The 18,085-nt window shown below is 40.8% G+C and overlaps 1 protein-coding gene across 2 annotated transcripts in view; it reads left to right on the top strand.

Moving 5' to 3' along the window:
* The window catches only part of LOC103279682 (prominin-1-A), a 60,765-nt gene that overhangs the window by 27,056 nt on the left and 15,624 nt on the right, over positions 1–18,085 (top strand). For both annotated transcript variants that reach the window (XM_008116064.3, XM_008116065.3), the window contains exons 5-10: positions 2,253–2,373; positions 6,551–6,614; positions 7,573–7,662; positions 9,233–9,423; positions 10,567–10,641; positions 13,466–13,529. In XM_008116064.3, the coding sequence (XP_008114271.2) occupies positions 2,253–2,373; positions 6,551–6,614; positions 7,573–7,662; positions 9,233–9,423; positions 10,567–10,641; positions 13,466–13,529 (605 nt within the window). The remainder of the gene's footprint in view (positions 1–2,252; positions 2,374–6,550; positions 6,615–7,572; positions 7,663–9,232; positions 9,424–10,566; positions 10,642–13,465; positions 13,530–18,085) is intronic.

Here is an 18,085-nt window from a genome sequence, read left to right as displayed (position 1 = left end):
GGCAAATCCACCAATGCTGTTGCCTCACATATCTGTCTTGCCTTTCTATGGCTCCAAATATCTCTAACATAACTTTTGATTCCCTCTGTTCAGATTAGAGTTGTAAAAGAGCTTTCTGATAATCCAATTTAATGAAAAATTAGTGTTGTACTTAAATCACTAGTTTTTGCACTTGTTAACCAATGCAGAAAACTCAAAGTGGAATGAAGCAGGCATTGCATGTGATTTGTGCTCTTATGTTTAATACTCTTATTAAAAGATTATTATATAAGCATAGAAAACCAGGTACTTTATGTAAGTTGTGATCATATATGTAATATTCTTTTCAAAAACCTGCTTACATTTGACATTTCCAAGCAAATGAATTGCCTCCACTGAGAACTGAAACTGGAGCAGTAGATCTATTTTTTTAAAAAACTGCCCAAAGCTAGTGCCACATGCTCCTCTTTTTTAGAGGAGGAACTCCCAACTGAATTATTTTACACCAGTAATTAGTCATCTTAGTTTATATTAGGGCAGACATAATCTTAGCACTGTACTTTGATTGAATGACAATGAGTAGGCTTTAATATTTCTAATACCGTATAGAGGAAGCAGTTTTAATTCTTTCACTTGTAATATTTTCAACTTTGGATTTCTCTACGAAAACCTAACTTGGAATGATCTAAAGACATTTAAAATGGGATGTTTTGATGTAGATAACTAAATGTCAGACTTATTTAAGACCTATATTTATACACAACTGATTTTAGATGATTTTTCTTAATGTGCAGGAAACATGTGTCATATTAGGTACCTATTTCTATGTATAGGCAGTCCACACATTATGAACACCATAGATTCTGAAGGTTTGTTCTTAATTTGAATTTGTATGTAAGTCAGAACAGGTACATTAATTTAAGTGTAACTTTAGGCAAAGGGTGTTGCAACCCTGCACAGCATCTCTCAATATAAGCAGTCACTCACCACTCTCATCATCAGCCAGTCCAAGATCCAAGCCAATGCAGATTCAAACAGCAACAATGCAGGAGTATTTCAGAAGTTGTAGTCAATAGTCCAGTCCAAAGGTCCTCACCCAAGTCCATGTGTAATCCAAAGTTCCAAAGTCAAGGTCCAAAATACAATATCATCAGGCAGAGCTCCAAGCTGTAACAAATTCCAAATATTGCTCCCAAGAAAAACCAAATCCAAACTGCCACTCATTATGCCTCATAGCACAAGTGCTCTCGCCTGTTGGCCCTCCTCTATGCCAGCCAGGTGGATCTGCATGGCTCAATAGCATCAGTCCTCAGTTGCAGTCTTTATGGGATACTTAACTCTGCCTCATTACTCTCCTGATCCTTAACTCAGGACTCCCACTTGCCTGAGACACATGGTCCTGCATTGCAGGAGTAGCTTCCTCAGTGCCAGGCTGCAGCTGTTGTTGTTCCCTGCTTGTTACTGACCCAGATGCTGGGCCTGGCAGCCCTTCATATTCATCTGTATTGCAGACCCTGACAAAGGGAATGGTTAACATCCCACTAAGGATCTCATCAGATGCAGTCTTCTCTCCATTTCTCTGCACTGCTGAAATGGAGTCCCACGGAGGCCATCACATGATGCAAGGTCACTTCTGGTGGTTGCCAGTGGGACTCTGTTGTAGCAGTGCAGAGAAACCGAGGGGATACTCTGCTGTCAGGAGCTGGGTGCTACCCAAGTCCCAACAAGAAGCTGAGTAGAAGAGGGGAAAAGGACATGAGATGGCTGTTATCTCTGAGCACTAAAAGGCATGTGACCTGATGTGACGATTTCACCTCGCTTTCTGTCCCTGTGACAATTGAATTCTGAAAATGTTGGGTTGTTGTGGAGACAAGGATTGATTCTAGAGCTTCAGTACAGACACCTTTTCTCCATGATAACTCTTCCAGAAGTGAATTTCCCTTCTGAGGGGTAGATTATCTCTCATTTCTTATTTTCTCACCCCCATTCTTAATTATGAGTTGTTTGTAAGTTTGTAACTCAGGGACAGCCCATGTTGCATTTCTCCCCAAAGATGATAGATTAAAAAAAGTCTCAAGATGATAGATTAAAAAAAAGTACTGTATTGTAAAATCACCAGAAGTAATGTTAAAACTATATAATGTATATATTGTATAACAAATTACAACATTAAAATGTTGGTTATTTCTATATTTTGATCAATTGCATGGCACCTTGAAGGGAAAGGACATTCAGTTTTACTACAAAAAGCTGCCTTCCTTCCTTCATTGCAGGGCTGGAGACATCTGTGCATACATCAGCAACCAACGTATGTCCCAGACTGTAGGCAAAGGCGTGGGCAATTTGAACAGTACAGTGGACAACCTGCATCGCTACCTGAATTCTATTCCTCAGGTATTTAGGCTCTGCCATGCTTCCTTTCCCCAAGTAGGATGTCTTTTGCCATATCCCACATTGCATACAAGACCTCCTACACTCTGCCCACCTTTTCAGGTATTTTTCCCACTGGCTCTTCTTGTTTCCTGCTCCTGCCTCTATCTGCCTTGCTTTGTTTTCCTGTGCAGGATTTTTCCATTCTGTCACGATTCTCTAATTGATTTCTTTCAATATCTTATGGACAAATACTCTTGCATTGTTTGATCCCCACTGGTAAGATGATGCCTTGTCTCATTTTGGAAACTAAGCAAGCTCAGGCTGGGTTAATACCTGGATGGGAGGTCCAATACCAACCATCTCCAGATAAGGCTGGGAAATAGTTCTACCTGAAACCTGGAGAAATGCTGAATTAAAATATTAGGCTAGATGAATATCTAAAGTCTGACTTGGCATAAGGCTTCCTGTATTCCTGTGAGAAACTATTGAACCACTGCCATTTGGCAAGTCAAAGCTGGGTTCTATTAAAATATGGACCAGAAGCTAATCAAAATAATTCACAACATGGATAGAGGCCAGTGGCTTTTGTATCATACAGAGGAAGGGAATGAGTACAAGGGGAATTTTCATAGGAATTTATTTATTTTGTGTCAAAAGCATTGCATAAATAAATAAATAGGTATAAAACTGATAAAATAAAGGGAGCACAAGCAGCTAAATAATTTTAGACCAAAAACAGGCAACAACAACTACATTGTCTGTAGCTTTAAACAGTTCTTCCTCTGTGCATGAGTGTCAGAACCCTGGCTGCTGGGCACCAATAACCTTACACGGAGGCCAGTCTCTATCTAATATCTTTATTAAAGAAATATATAAAAGCAATAAAAACAAGTGAAGAATATAGTTCAGAAACAGACCTTTCAAAAGAGGTCAAATATAGTCCAGAAATGTATTGTCCAATAAATGATATTAGAGTTCAAAGTTTTAATCCACTTGACCGAAACACACACTTTTGCCAAGCAATAGTGTGGGGAAATGACAGAGTCTTAGAGTCCAATGAAGCTTGACAACAAGGCTGGAAATAAACTTGGTTCTTGGCTAGGTCCGTGACTGGAAACAAGGCAAAACATGAAGCGTGGAGCAGGGTCCATGGTTAAACTGCAAGGCAAGGCAAGGCTCGACAACTTGATCCGGGAAGCAAGGAACTGGGGTTACGAAGTCCACACACGATCTCTCTCCTGAAGCTGATCAATTGACTCCGCAAAGAATCTCTCGCGCCAAACACCTATATTGGGTCTCGTTTTCCCGCCAACAAATCTCTTTCCCTAGAGAACAAGAAGCGAAACCCAACTCTGTCCAGATGCAAGACTCCTTAGAATTTCCCAAGGGAAGCAGGCCTAATCAGTCTGTTGTTTGGCTGCAATCCGTAAACTCCTCCGTTGGGCCTCTCTAACTCCCCTGTCTCTAGAATAAGATTCTTTCCTGGGAAACGGAGGGGAGTCCTGCCCAAGGCCTGTTTTGCTGAATTCTTGAGGGCAAACGTCAACATCCGGCAGGTGAAGAGACTCCAGCTCTTGTTGCACCGGCGGAAACCCCATGTTTTCATCTTCATCTACCACAATAGTACTAGGAACAGGACTACAGGGCCCATGAAGCATCACAATGAGGCTGGGCACTGTGGGCAAGCATACAGATGCGGAATTGTTGTTCTGCTCCACAATTGCACAAGGTGGAGGATTCTTCTAAGTAGTGAGATTTTGCAAGGTTGTCTTTTGATCTCCCAACACCACTTTTGAGTCTGTTCAGGGACTTCCAAGTTGCCCATGCTCGGTTTGTCCCTGGAGGCAGATCCTCGTGGGGGGGGGGGGGGGTCATCCAGTTGGAATTGCCTGATTTTTCTGCCCACAGGGATATTCTTGCTGTTGTTGGGGAAACATTTAGAGTAGTAGTGGTTCTCATGAAACTTTTCCTTGATTTAAGTCTACTGGGAGGAGGCTGTTAGCCACACATTATGTGGCTTTAACAGTATTCAACCTTATTATTCTTGCAATTGGCGGCAACTTCCCGTCACATTGGGGGGGGGGGGATGCCAGCAAGCTTATAAAGCATATCAGCATTGGTTTTGAGAGGAATAAATTAATATTACTCATAGTTCTAGGCTGTGATGTATTTTCATTTATCCCTTTCTTGTATTTCTATAAGTTTATTTCTTTATTTGATGTTGATTTGTTTCTAAGTTGTGACATTATTATTATTTTATTTATATCCTGCTTTTTCTCTCCAAAAAGAGACTAAAAGCAGCTCACAATAAAATAATATAATTAAAACCTAAAATATGTAAACATTAAAATGGAATTAAACATGAATAGTATTAAAAATAAACAGTTAAAACCCTTAAAACCATTTAAAAACCTATTCATAGCTAAAACAAGAGCACCCCCTGATGTTATCTTAATGAATCTTATGTACATATTTTTAACAGCAGCAGAAAGTATCACGTGGTCTTTATAATTCTAGAACGAACAAAAAATGCTTCATTGCTTATGTTTAAAAAAATCACAACAATGAAGCAGAGCTGGATTATTTTCCCAGCAATATTGTTTCTGTAGCCCTTCTCCTTGTAGGTGTCTTTCACACGCAGATCCCTTCCACACAGCCACATTACCCAATATATCAAGGCAGAATAACCCACAATATCTACTTTGAACTGGAGTCCAAAACTTCAGCCAACACATTGTGACGTACTAATCTTCTGAAAGTGGACAGTGAGCTTTCACTCGTCTCCATGAAATGGGCAAACTTCCCAAACAGACTGCATTCATTAAGATTTTTAAACCTTAAGAACACAGAAATGCTTAACCACTCTAACAACCACTATGGTAGACTACACATATAAGCCATTGAAATCCACAAGCATGTGGACAATTTCAGCAGAAAGGAGGAAACCATGAAAATGAACATAATCTGGCTAACAGTATTTAAAAAACCTCTAAAATCAGAACAGTAAATAAAGAGCAACACTAAAAAAAAACCCCAGGGAAATTCCACAGACAGGAAACAATCAGGGCCAGCGAACACCTCCCAACAAAGGATCCCAGGCTTTGAAGCTGTAAGCCTATTAAATGCTAATCACATTTTTATCAGGACAAAATTAAGCATGTTTACTAAATCTTATGGATGATGGGACTGATTTCTATTATGTGTGTGCTGAATTTCAGTTGGTTGAATTAAGTGGTCCAGCCATGTCAGTCTGAGGTTCCTTTCTCAATCGTGTGTGTTCATTCACTCAGTCGTCTCCGACTCTTCGTGACCTCATTGACCAGTCCACACCAGAGCATCCTGTTGGCCGTCGCCACCCCCAGTTTCTTTAAGGTCAAGCCAGTCATGTCAAGGATACCATCCATCTATCTTGCCCTTGGTCAGCCTCTCTTCCTTTTTCCTTCCATTTTCCCCAGCATCATGATCTTTTCCAAGTTTTCCTGTCTTCTCAGGATGTGGCCAAAATACTTCCTCTCTACCTCTAATATCCTTCCCTCCAGTGAGCAGCCGGGCATTATTTCCTGGAGTATGAACTGGTTGGATCTTCTTCCGGTCCAAGGTCCTCTCAGGATTTTCCTCCAACACCAAAGTTTAAAAGCATCTATCTTCCTTTGCTCAGCCTTCCTTATGGTCCAGCTCTCGCAACCATAGGTTACTACGGGGAGTCATGGCTTTAATTTTGCGGACCTTTGCTGCCAGTGTAATGTCTCTGCTTTTCACTATTTTATCGAGGTTGGCCATTGCTCTCCTCCCAAGAGGTAAATGTCTTCTGATTTCCTGGCTGCAGTCTGCATCTGCAGTGATCTTCGTGCCTAGAAATATAAAGTCTGTCACTGCCTCCATGTTTTCTCCCTCTATTTGCCAGTTATCAATCAGTCTGGTTGCCATAATCTTGGTTTTCTTGATGTTTAACTGCAATAGTATTCATGTAAAAATGAGCAGTGTGACAGTGAAAGGTATGGTCTGCATCTATGCTTAAGACCAGTAAATAGATTTTATTATTCTGTGGTTAAATTGTACTGCAGTACTGTAGGAAACATTTGATACTTCTTATGATTTAATATCCATCACCATAACTACATGTAGATGCTTGGTTCTGATTGTTACCTGTCTCTATGAAGACGTGAACATATTTCATTGTTTTCTTTGTTTTCCACAGGAGGTTGATGAAATTATTGATGTTAGCTCAGTGCCATTGAATCAAACAAATGCCAGCTTGCTGAGTGAGTCTGTGTTACATTCTTGGGGAAAGTATGTGTATATGTATGTGTGTGCATATGTTAGAGTATGCATATGTGGTGGAAATTGATTAAATCTTGAGAATTGATAGAGGTAATAGGAGATCTCTAGCAGAATAATTACACTGGCAAGGCAGAAACTGAAAAGCAAGCAGTTCCAGCTTTACAAATAGAGCCTAACAGACAATGAATGAAACTTTTATTTTTGCTAAAAGATATATAATATCTTTACTTACAATAGGTTACAAATACAGATATCTGACCTAAAGGAAATGTGTAAGAGAAGAACAAAATTGATTCAGGTCAGAGTGATTTGGGAAGAGAGTAGATGTAGGCAGGACCATACCCAGAAAAAAAATTTGGTAGGGGGATTGAATTTCTTTTTAGCGAATCATGAAGCGTAGTTCCATAAAGCAAAATAATTTAGAAATCAGAGTCCATCAATAAACTTCAGTGGACACTCATGGGAATTTGGTTAATCAATTAAAATTCATGAATAAACCAGGTTTTTTAAAAAACCTGAAAAAATTCGGGGTGGTGGTGGTGTTTGAACAAAGATACTAGTCCCTAGATCTTAAATGGATTTATAGACAGGACAATGGACTTCATACACCTTTGCCATCTGGTTCATCTATGAGGCTTTTTTGCTTGGTCCTGATCCTACTGTTGCAATTTGTATGAACTCAGAGCACTATATTATTAATTTTGTTGTTATTAACTGTGATCAAGTTGACTTTGACTTATGGTGATCCTATGAATAAAAGACTTCCAAATCACCCTATCATCACCTCAGTTCTAGCAGGCTCTAGGCCACTCTTATATTTTACGTGGATTAAGTAGATTTGGTTTAAGTCTTACACCAACAAAACCTAGCTCGGTGATTCTGAAAAGTGGAAAATATTTTGATGGATTACCTTGTTCTGATGGTCTTCTTTCTCTGCAGACATTGGGATCACTCTAGGGAAGAAGATTCAGACTCAGCTTGGAGGAAAGGCAAATAAAGCACTGGATACAGCCGACAATCTTCTCAGAGGTACTGAAAAGGAAAGCAGGTTGTAAAAATTGTAATGAGATTGAAGTATCGAAATTGTGCACGTATTTTGGGATCAGGACAAAAAAAAAACCCACAGAAAGGTACTCATGAGAGAAACCTACCATTTTTTTTTCTGTGATTGAACCTTGAAGAAGTTTAATGACATTTTTGGCTTCACCTTAGGAGTGCTTCAAAAAGAATAAATGCTATACAGTAGAGTCTCACTTATCCAACATAAACGGGCCGGCCGAATGTTGGATAAGCAAATATGTTGGATAATAAGGAGGCATTAAGGAAAAGCCTATTAAACATCAAAATAGGTTATGATTTTACAAATGAAGCACCAAAACATCATGTTATACAACAAATTTGGCAGAAAAAGTAGTTCAATACACAGTAATGCTATGTAGTAATTACTGTATTTACGAATTTAGCACCAAAATATCACGATATATTGAAAACATTGACTACAAAAATGCGTTGGATAATCCAGAACGTTGGATAAGCGAGTGTTGGATAAGTGAGACTCTACTGTATTTCTCTTTCAGAGCCCAAGTAAAGTATTGGGTAGCTGCAAACATCTTGTTTATTTGGATCTCTTTAGCAGTGTTTCATATATTTAAGGGGTAGTTTAAAGGTAAAAGTAAAAGTTTCCCCGTGACGTTAAGTATAGTTGTGTCTGACTCTGGGGGTTCATGCTCATCTCCATTTCTAAGCCGAAGAGCCAGCGTTGTCCGTAGACACCTCCCAGGTCATGTGGCCAGCATGACTGCATGGAGCACTGATACGTTCCCACCGGAGTGATACCTATTGATCTACTCACATTTGCATGTTTTTGAATTGCTAGGTTGGCAGAAGCTGGAGCTAACAGCAAGAGCTCATCCTGCTCCCCGGATTTGAACCGCCGACCTTTCGGTCTGCAAGTTCAGCAGCTCAGCAGTTTAACCCACTGCACCACAAGGGGCTCCAAAGGGTAGCTTAGTGTGTAGTTTTTAAAAATACAATAAAGGTTATAGAAAATAAAAAAGAAACAAAAATATTGGAAAATTTACTACCGATCTTCTTCCCAGTAGTTATATACATACACACACAATTTATACTTCCCTCCCTAGCACTTAAATGGCTACTCTTCTTTGTACAGTAGAGTCTCACTTATCCATCACTTGCTTAACCAACGTTCTGGATTATCCAATGCATTTTTGTAGTCAATGTTTTCAATATATCGTGATATTTTGGTGCTAAATTTATAAATATAGTAATTACTACATAGCATTACTGCATATTGAACTACTTTTTCTGCCAAATTTGTTGTCTAACATGATGTTTTGGTGCTTCATTTGTAAAATCATAACCTAATTTGATATTTAATAGGCTTTTCCTTAATGCCTCCTTATTATCCAACATATTCGCTTATCCAACATTCTGCCGGATATGTTGGATAAGTGAGACTCTACTGTATAAGCAATCCTAACTAATCATTACATCTTCTACCTTTGTGCATATAACTATGACATAAAGGAATATTTTCCTCTTTAAAATAGCACATAATATTTCGTACTGTTTCTTGCAGTGATTGCCACAGTGGAACAGGAACTCAAGAAGGTCAACGACTCAAGCAGTCGCTTGCAGATGTTGCAGAAAGAGCTGGACCAGAACCTGACCATTTTGAGGGATGATATCAACAGAACTTTGGATAGTTGTGGCCATCCTTGCCAGAATGTCTCTGTGAAAGACCTAAGGCCTGGGGGAAATCTGACCGGGGTAATGTGAGGTTGGGAAGGCAGAAGGATGTTTGGAAAGGCATGGTGGATTATTAGAGAACATGAGGACAAGGGTCATTTTCTAAAACTGCCTACATGATTGGGAAGTACAGAAGTGTGGTTAATAAATCAACACTTAAGAACACAAGGGGTTGCAGTAGCTGGGTGAGACGGCTGAGACATATGAAACCACAATGTCAGGCTGTAACTCAATGGAGGAGAAAGTTCTACCCCAACATGAAATCATAGAATGGGCTGTCAAATTAGAGCCTCCTACTCAATGCAGAAAATCCAGCTAGAGCATTATCAGTAGGTAAAAATCCAGCCCCTTTTTGAAGATGTCCAAAGAAATCATGTCACCCCGCATTCTTCTCTTGACCAAACTGATCAAGCCCAGCTGCTTCAGCCTCTTCTGATATGTCTTGTTCTCCAAAACTCTTATAATCTGTCTTGCCCTTTTCTGGACTTGCTCCAACTTGTCTATATCTTGCTTCAAATGAGGCACCCAGAACTCAACATACTTTAGATGAGTACTGATCAGTCTAAGATATAAAGGGGTTATTACTTGGCTGGGCTGTGTTATGGATCCATCAATTCCCCTTTTGATTAATTTGCTAATCAAGCTATCATGGGACATTTTATCAAATGCTTAGCTGAAATTCAGGCAAATGACATCCCTATCTCCAAACTACAGACACACTGCATTCTCCATGGCTTAATTTGATATAGACAGTTGCACTGTCTTTATCTGTTCCCGGTGGCGCAGCGGATTAAACCGCTGAGCTGCTGAACTTGCTGACTGAAAGGTTGACAGTTCTAATCCAGGGAGCAGAGTGAGCTCCCGCTATTAGCCCCAGCTTCTGCCAACGTAGCAGTCCGAAAACATGCAAATGTTAGTAGATCAATAGGTACCGCTGCTGTGGGAAGGTAACGGCGCTCCATGCAGTCATGCCGGCCACATGACCTTGGAGGTGTCTACGGACAATGCCGGCTCTTTGGCTTAGAAATGGAGATGAGCACCAACACACGACTAGACTTATTGTCAGGGGAAACCTTAACCTTTACCAGAGTCAGACGTGACTAGACTTAATGTCAGGGGAAACCTTTACCTTTACCTTTAGATGTCCTGTAATTGTTCCCACAGTTTCCTGACATCAGTGTCCCGATGGAACTAATAACCAATCTGACACGCTTAGATCCCGGTGCCACGCTTACAGAGGTAAGTTTCCTCTACTGTTTATTCCTACTCTCCTAGTCTCCAAATTTTCCATGCAAAGCCACACTTTCTGAGGATCCTCTACACGTGGCAATGTGTTAGGATAATCTGACTAGGACAAGAGTAGCAGAGAACCACAGACTAAGCCAAGGGGCCTTAATCAAGACCTTAGCTTTTAGGGTTTTTTGAGGGGGAATTTCTTTCAGTTTGAGGAGTGAACTGTGTTTCAGAAATGTGCTAGCTTGGGGTGGATGGATAGGCAGGAATGAAAACAAATGATTGGACTGGTACAATACTAGTACAATACATTGGAAAGCTTTTATTTTCAATAGCTAGATCCTATAGTAGACATTTAAGCCTTTTAGAATGGGAGAAAAGGCTATAGAGAAGCTGGAAACCATGACTTGAGGGTGTAAGAGGAAAGGGATATGGCTGTTTGGGAAGCCCATGGGGAAAGACTGGGATCCCAGAAAGATCAGATTCAGCCATAGTGTTTGAGATTTTGCATCCTTTCTTAATGCATATGCCCCATCCTGTATCTAAAGACGTGGGTAACCTGTTTGCCCTTTGGAAAAAGTGCAGGATTCTTCTTAGGGCTTTCTCTTTGTTGAACAGATTGATTGCAGTGTGTTGTCGAAGGCTTTCATGGCCGGGATCACAGGGTTGTTGTATGTCTTTCGGGCTGTGTGGCCATGTTCCAGAAGCATTCTCTCCTGACGTTTCGCCCACATCTATGGCAGGCATCCTCAGAGGTTGTGAGGTATGGATAAACTAAGTAAGGAAAGGAAAGAATATATATCTGTGTCCAAGGTGTGGCAAGAGTCCTTTGTCACTGGGAGCCAGCATTAATGTTTCTGTTAATCACCCTAATTAGCATTGGAGATGTTTTGTCCCTTGCCTGGGGGCATCCTTGGTTCAGTCAAGCCTTCATTGTGTTGGTTCCCATCTACTGTTTTGATTTTGGAGTTTTGTAATACTGGTAGCCAGATTTTGTTCATTTTCATGGTTTCTTCCTTTCTGTTAAAGTTGTCCACATGCTTGTGGATTTCAATGGCTTCTCTGTGTAGTCTGACATGATAGTTGTTGGAATGGTCCAGCATTTTTGTGTTCTCAAATAGTATCCTGTGTCCAGGCTGGTTCATCAAATGCTCTGCTATGGCTGATTTCTCTGGTTGAATTAGTCTGCAGTGCCTTTCATGTTCTTTGACTCTTGTTTGGGCGCTGCGTTTGGTGGTCCCTATGTAGACTTGTCCACAGCTGCATGGTATCCGGTAGACTCCTGCAGAAGAGAGAGGATCCCTCTTGTCCTTCGCTGACCGTAGCATTTGTTGGATTTTCTTCGTGGGTCTGTAGATAGTTTGTAGGTTGTGCTTCTTCATCAGCTTCCCTATGCGGTCAGTAGTTCCCTTGATGTATGGTAAGAACACCTTTCCTCTGGGTGGATCTTTGTCTTGACTCTCATGGCTTGTTCTTGCCCTTACAGCTCTTCTGATGTCTGTGGTGGAGTATCCATTGGCCTGTAGAGCCCAGTTTAGGTGGTTGAGTTCACCTTGGAGGAGGTGAGGTTCGCAGATTCTTTGTGCACGGTCTGTCAGGGCTTTGATTGTGCTCCTTTTTTGACTTGGGTGATGGTTGGAGTTTTTATGAAGGTATCTATCTGTGTGTGTAGGTTTTCTGTAAACTGTGTGGCCCAATTGTTGATTGGGTTTGCGGATGACCAGAACATCTAGAAATGGCAGTTTTCCTTCCTTTTCTATCACCCAAGTCAAAAAAGGAGCACAATCAAAGCCCTGACAGACCGTGCACAAAGAATCTGCGAACCTCACCTCCTCCAAGGTGAACTCAACCACCTAAACTGGGCTCTACAGGCCAATGGATACTCCACCACAGACATCAGAAGAGCTGCAAGGGCAAGAACAAGCCATGAGAGTCAAGACAAAGATCCACCCAGAGGAAAGGTGTTCTTACCATACATCAAGGGAACTACTGACCGCATAGGGAAGCTGATGAAGAAGCACAACCTACAAACTATCTACAGACCCACGAAGAAAATCCAACAAATGCTACGGTCAGCGAAGGACAAGAGGGATCCTCTCTCTTCTGCAGGAGTCTACCGGATACCATGCAGCTGTGGACAAGTCTACATAGGGACCACCAAACGCAGCGCCCAAACAAGAGTCAAAGAACATGAAAGGCACTGCAGACTAATTCAACCAGAGAAATCAGCCATAGCAGAGCATTTGATGAACCAGCCTGGACACAGGATACTATTTGAGAACACAAAAATGCTGGACCATTCCAACAACTATCATGTCAGACTACACAGAGAAGCCATTGAAATCCACAAGCATGTGGACAACTTTAACAGAAAGGAAGAAACCATGAAAATGAACAAAATCTGGCTACCAGTATTACAAAACTCCAAAATCAAAACAGTAGATGGGAACCAACACAATGAAGGCTTGACTGAACCAAGGATGCCCCCAGGCAAGGGACAAAACATCTCCAATGCTAATTAGGGTGATTAACAGAAACATTAATGCTGGCTCCCAGTGACAAAGGACTCTTGCCACACCTTGGACACAGATATATATTCTTTCCTTTCCTTACTTAGTTTATCCATACCTCACAACCTCTGAGGATGCCTGCCATAGATGTGGGCGAAACGTCAGGAGAGAATGCTTCTGGAACATGGCCACACAGCCCGAAAGACATACAACAACCCAGATTGATTGCATATTACAACATATGTGATTTTGAGTCTTCTGCTTTGTTTGTCTGTGCCTTGATCACTGCCTGTTTTTATCTCGGATGTTTGTATTGGCAGGCGCGAAAAACTCTTGAGAATATTCCAGAAAAAGTCTCTAACGAAACAAAATCAGTAGTGTCTGGTAAGAATCACTATCATGTATTCCTCATTTCAGGTGGTGGAAAAAAGAGTGCTCCTAGAGGGAATGGCATATATTCATTTCTATAATGGCTTCAAAAACTAGTGACATGGGACCTCCTCACACTACAGTTATAGTGCTATGATCCCACATTAACTGCAATAGCAATATCTTATGGATTCCTGGGATTTGCAGTTTAGGGGGGAGCATTTAGACTCCTCAGCCAGTGAGTTCTAGCATTGCAGCAAACTACAAATCCTATAGGACACAGCCATGATGCTTGAAGTGGAATCATAGTGTTTTGTATGTGTTTAGTACAGTGATTCCCAATCTTTTTTTGACCAGGGACCACTCTCCAATATTAGTTTCAAAAGGGTTACAAATCAGTTTTTGGTCAATTTTAGATTTGGTTTGGTTATTTGGGGTGCTGATTCAAAAATTGCATTGGATAGACCCTATCAGCTCTTGTTTCTGATACAGAACATATGCCATCCAGTAGTCGCCATCTGCTCACCCACAGAAAGCCATATGTAATAATCTAGAGCTGATGTGGTCTATTCAGTGCAATTTTCTGAATCAGCACACCAAATAACCCCAGGAACAGGCGTAAAATAAAGACACTCAGAAAAAATGTTTTTTGGTTGGGCTGTGTTATTATCCGTAGTAGTAATGGTGAGGTTGCGGACTACATTTTAGTTCTTGTGGACCACTGGTGGGCCATAGACCACAGGTTTGGAACCATTGGTGTAGTATGCTGCATCACAGTTAGTTGCAGAATTAATTTACTTATGGTAGTTCAGATTAATACATGAAATGTATCTAGACTCTTTAACTGTTTAGTATAACTATAATAGTGCTATAATTCTGTCTTAATGATTTGAATTTCTATAAATAGTATGTACAAACTGGATTTCATATCCTCCAGTTTCTCACAGTACACACATCCAGGGTTTCTTCATGCATTGTGCAATTTCTTGGCATTGTGCAATTTCCAGTAGTCAGCTACCCGTTGTGCTTAGAATCATAGTATCATAGAGTTAGAAGAGACTCGTGGGCTATCCAGTCCAGCCCGCTGCTAAGAAGCAGAAAATCTCATTCAAAGCACCCCTGACAGATGGCCATCCAGCCTCTGCTTAAAGAGGAACCCTGCTTGGAATAAAATAGACATACGTTCATCATGTGTACACTGCCTTTAAGAGACCATCCACAGTGCAGAATTATATCAGGTTGACACCACTTTTACTGACATGTCTTCATTCTGTGGAATCCTGGGATTTGTAGTTTGTTGTGACACTACAGTGTTCTCACAGAGAAAGGTAAATATCTCACAAATCCCAAAAACTCATAGCACTGAGCCATGACAGTTTATGTCAGGGGTCCCCAAACTAAGGCCCGGGGGCCAGATGCGGCCCTCCAAGGTCATTTACCCGGCCCCCGCCCTCAGTTTTAGACTTAGGCTTGCCCAAAGTCTGAAATGACTTGAAGGCACACAACAACAACAATCCTACTTGACTATCTCATTGGTCAAAAGCAGGCCCACACCCCATTGAAATCCTGATAGGTTTATGTTGGTTAAAATTGTTTTTATTTTTAAATATTGTAATTGTTCATTTACTAATATTGTGCGATGGTAATAATATAATATATTGTGTATACATATAATGTGGCGCAGGTGGGAGAGCAAGACAGCTGCAATTAACTGCAATGAATAATTCTGACCAGGAGGTCATGAGTTCGAGGCCCGCTCGGAGCCTATGTTTGTTTGTCTTTGTTCTATGTTAAAAGGCATTGAATGTTTGCCTATATGTGTAATGTGATCCACCCTGAGTCCCCTTCGGGGTGAGAAGGGCGGAATATAAATGCTGTAAATAAATAAATAAATAAATAAATAATATTATAATGTAATACAATATAATAATAATACAATATAATAATATTAATTATATATTATTACTAAAAATATTACAGTATAGTGGTATAGTACAATATAGTAATATATAATGCTAATATTGTGCTATGCTGATAATATAATATATTGTATCTACATACAACTTGTAAGCCGCTCTGAGAGAGGGTGGGGTATAAATGTAGTAAATAAATAAATAAGTAATTGTTGTTGGGGGGGGGGGGGGGTTGCACTACAAATAAGATGTGCAGTGTGCATAGGAATTTGTTCATTTTTTTTTAATGATAATTCGGCCCCGCAATAGTCTGAGGGACCATGAACCGGCCCTCCACTTTAAAAGTTTATGTGGTATCAAATTGCTATAATTACATGTGTGGCTGCAGCCTAAGTGGAGCCAAATGAATAGTATTGTCTATTCTGCGTGGTAGAGCCCCTGATTGCGCAGCGGATTAAACCACTGAGCTGCTGAACTTGCTGACTGAAAGGTCGGTGGTTTGAATCCGGGAAGCGGGGTGGTTCCTGCTGTTAGTCACAGCTTCTGCCAACCTAGTAGTTCAAAAACATGCAAATGTGACTAAATCAATAGGTACCACTCCAGCGAGAAGGTAACAGCGCTCCATGTAGTCATGCCAGCCACATGACCTTGGAGGTGTTTATGGCCAAAGCTGGCTCTTTGGCTTAGAAATGGAGATGAGCACCAACCCCCAGAGTCGGACACGACTAGACTTAATGTCGGGGAAACCTTTACCTTTACCATACCATACCATTCTGAGTGGTAGTGGTTCTGCTATAGACTTTATCCTTAACTCATGGGTAGAGAAAATGCAGCTTCAGAGCACATAGTCTCCATAGCTTTACAATTTATTTTTGTCCCTAAATAATTCCAAGGTTGTCACCTAAGGTATTCCTAAGGTATCACCTATTGGTGAGGATATTTTGACAAACTCTGGACATACTCTGCGCTCTTTGAACCCCATAAGAAGTCTTTTCCTCCAACAAGTAGATAGTTCCTGTTGGAGAAAAGGTCCCTGTTGGGACTAAAAAGCCACAAAGAGTGATAATATGTGGTAAGATTGTCCCCTCCACTCCCAAGAGGGTGTTGAATGGCATTTTACAGGCAAAATATCATTTTTCAGGGATACATTTCTCCAAGATGCCCTGACAGAGCTACTTTGCTTCTCTCACGTCCGACAATTGCTCAGTCCAGTTTAAGGGCTTAAATTGTGAGCTACAAGTCTTGCCATTGAGCTACAAGTATTTTGAAAGCTAACAATGACATTTCATGCAACTGCTAAGATAGGCTTTTTAATTAATCCCTAGAGAAGGGGGAACTTGAGGTTGCATCATATCTCACAGTTTTTACACAGATAACTAAGAGGGGAAAGAACTTTACATTAACATCTGTAGTTTTTCTGTCCCTATAAGCATTATTATGTGCAGCTTCCAAAGATGGGGGTGCTTTGAATGCGATTTCCTGCTTCTTAGCAGGGGGTTGGACTAGATGGCCCATGTGGTCTCTTCCAACTCTACTATTCTATGATTCTATGATTCTATGATTCTATGATAGGTATATGTGTCAAAACTAACATATGTTTTAAATAAAATGGCATTCGCAGATTTGCCTATATACCAGAATTCCCTAGTTTCCTGTGACCTGTGGTCATGTCTTCTCGAGCATTTTGAGAAGAGTCGCCCCAAGCACTGAATGCATAAAAAAGTCAAAGTGTCTATCACTCACATGTTGATACTTCTGGCAGACTTCAGCAATGTTAATACATTACTCATGGTTATTACATATTATATGCCTGTTTAAAGGGGCCTCTGCTCCTATTTCCATTATTACTTGTTATGTACAGGCATCCCTCTTTCATAAATGTTAGGGGGACAGGGTTTCTTTGAAAGTCGAAAAAATGAATATAAATTTTTAAAAAATTCACTGAAAAATTCTAGATCCTCAAACCCAATTCTTCAGAATCAAGTTGGAGGACCAAGAAATGGTTAGACAGAACATATGTTGTATTATCGAAGGCTTTCATGGCCGGAATCACTGGGTTGCTGTGAGTTTTCCGGGCTGTATGGCCATGTTCCAGAAGCGTTCTCTCCTGATGTTTCGCCCATCTCTATGGCAGGCATCCTCAGACGTTTGTGAGGTCTGTTGGAAACTAGGCAAAAGTGGGGTTTATATATCTGTAGAATGTCCAGGATGGGAGAAAGAACTCTTGTCTGCCTGAGGCAAGTGTGAATGTTGCAATTGACCACCTTGAGTAGCATTGAATGGCCTTTCAGCTTCAAAGCATTCAAAGGACATTGCTTGGCAATGTGGCAGTTTGCTTCCCCTGATCCCCTCAGACATCCACCAACCTCCAGTGAAAAAATCAAACAGCTGAAATTGGCAAAAAATTGTGATTGAAAATGGTGTTGCAGCACTCCATGAGCATCAAAACACATGGTTAGGGTCTACTGAGTGTGTTTGGGGGAGCGGGAGCTACTTCTTTCACATTTGCCTACTCTTGCTTGATATATTGGTGGACCACAACTTTCAGTGTTCCCAACGATTGGCTATGTAGGACTGCTTGATTCCCGTCCCAGTTGTAGATTAACTCTTGTGTGATAGAAGGAGTGCCCTTCTAATGAAAGAAGAACTGATAGACAC

This window comes from Anolis carolinensis, chromosome 3 (assembly GCF_035594765.1).
Source record: "Anolis carolinensis isolate JA03-04 chromosome 3, rAnoCar3.1.pri, whole genome shotgun sequence".
Classification (NCBI taxonomy): Eukaryota; Metazoa; Chordata; class Lepidosauria; order Squamata; family Dactyloidae; genus Anolis; species Anolis carolinensis.
The sequence above is the reverse complement of the archived record's forward strand: the minus strand, read 5'-3'. Positions and strand labels throughout refer to the sequence as shown.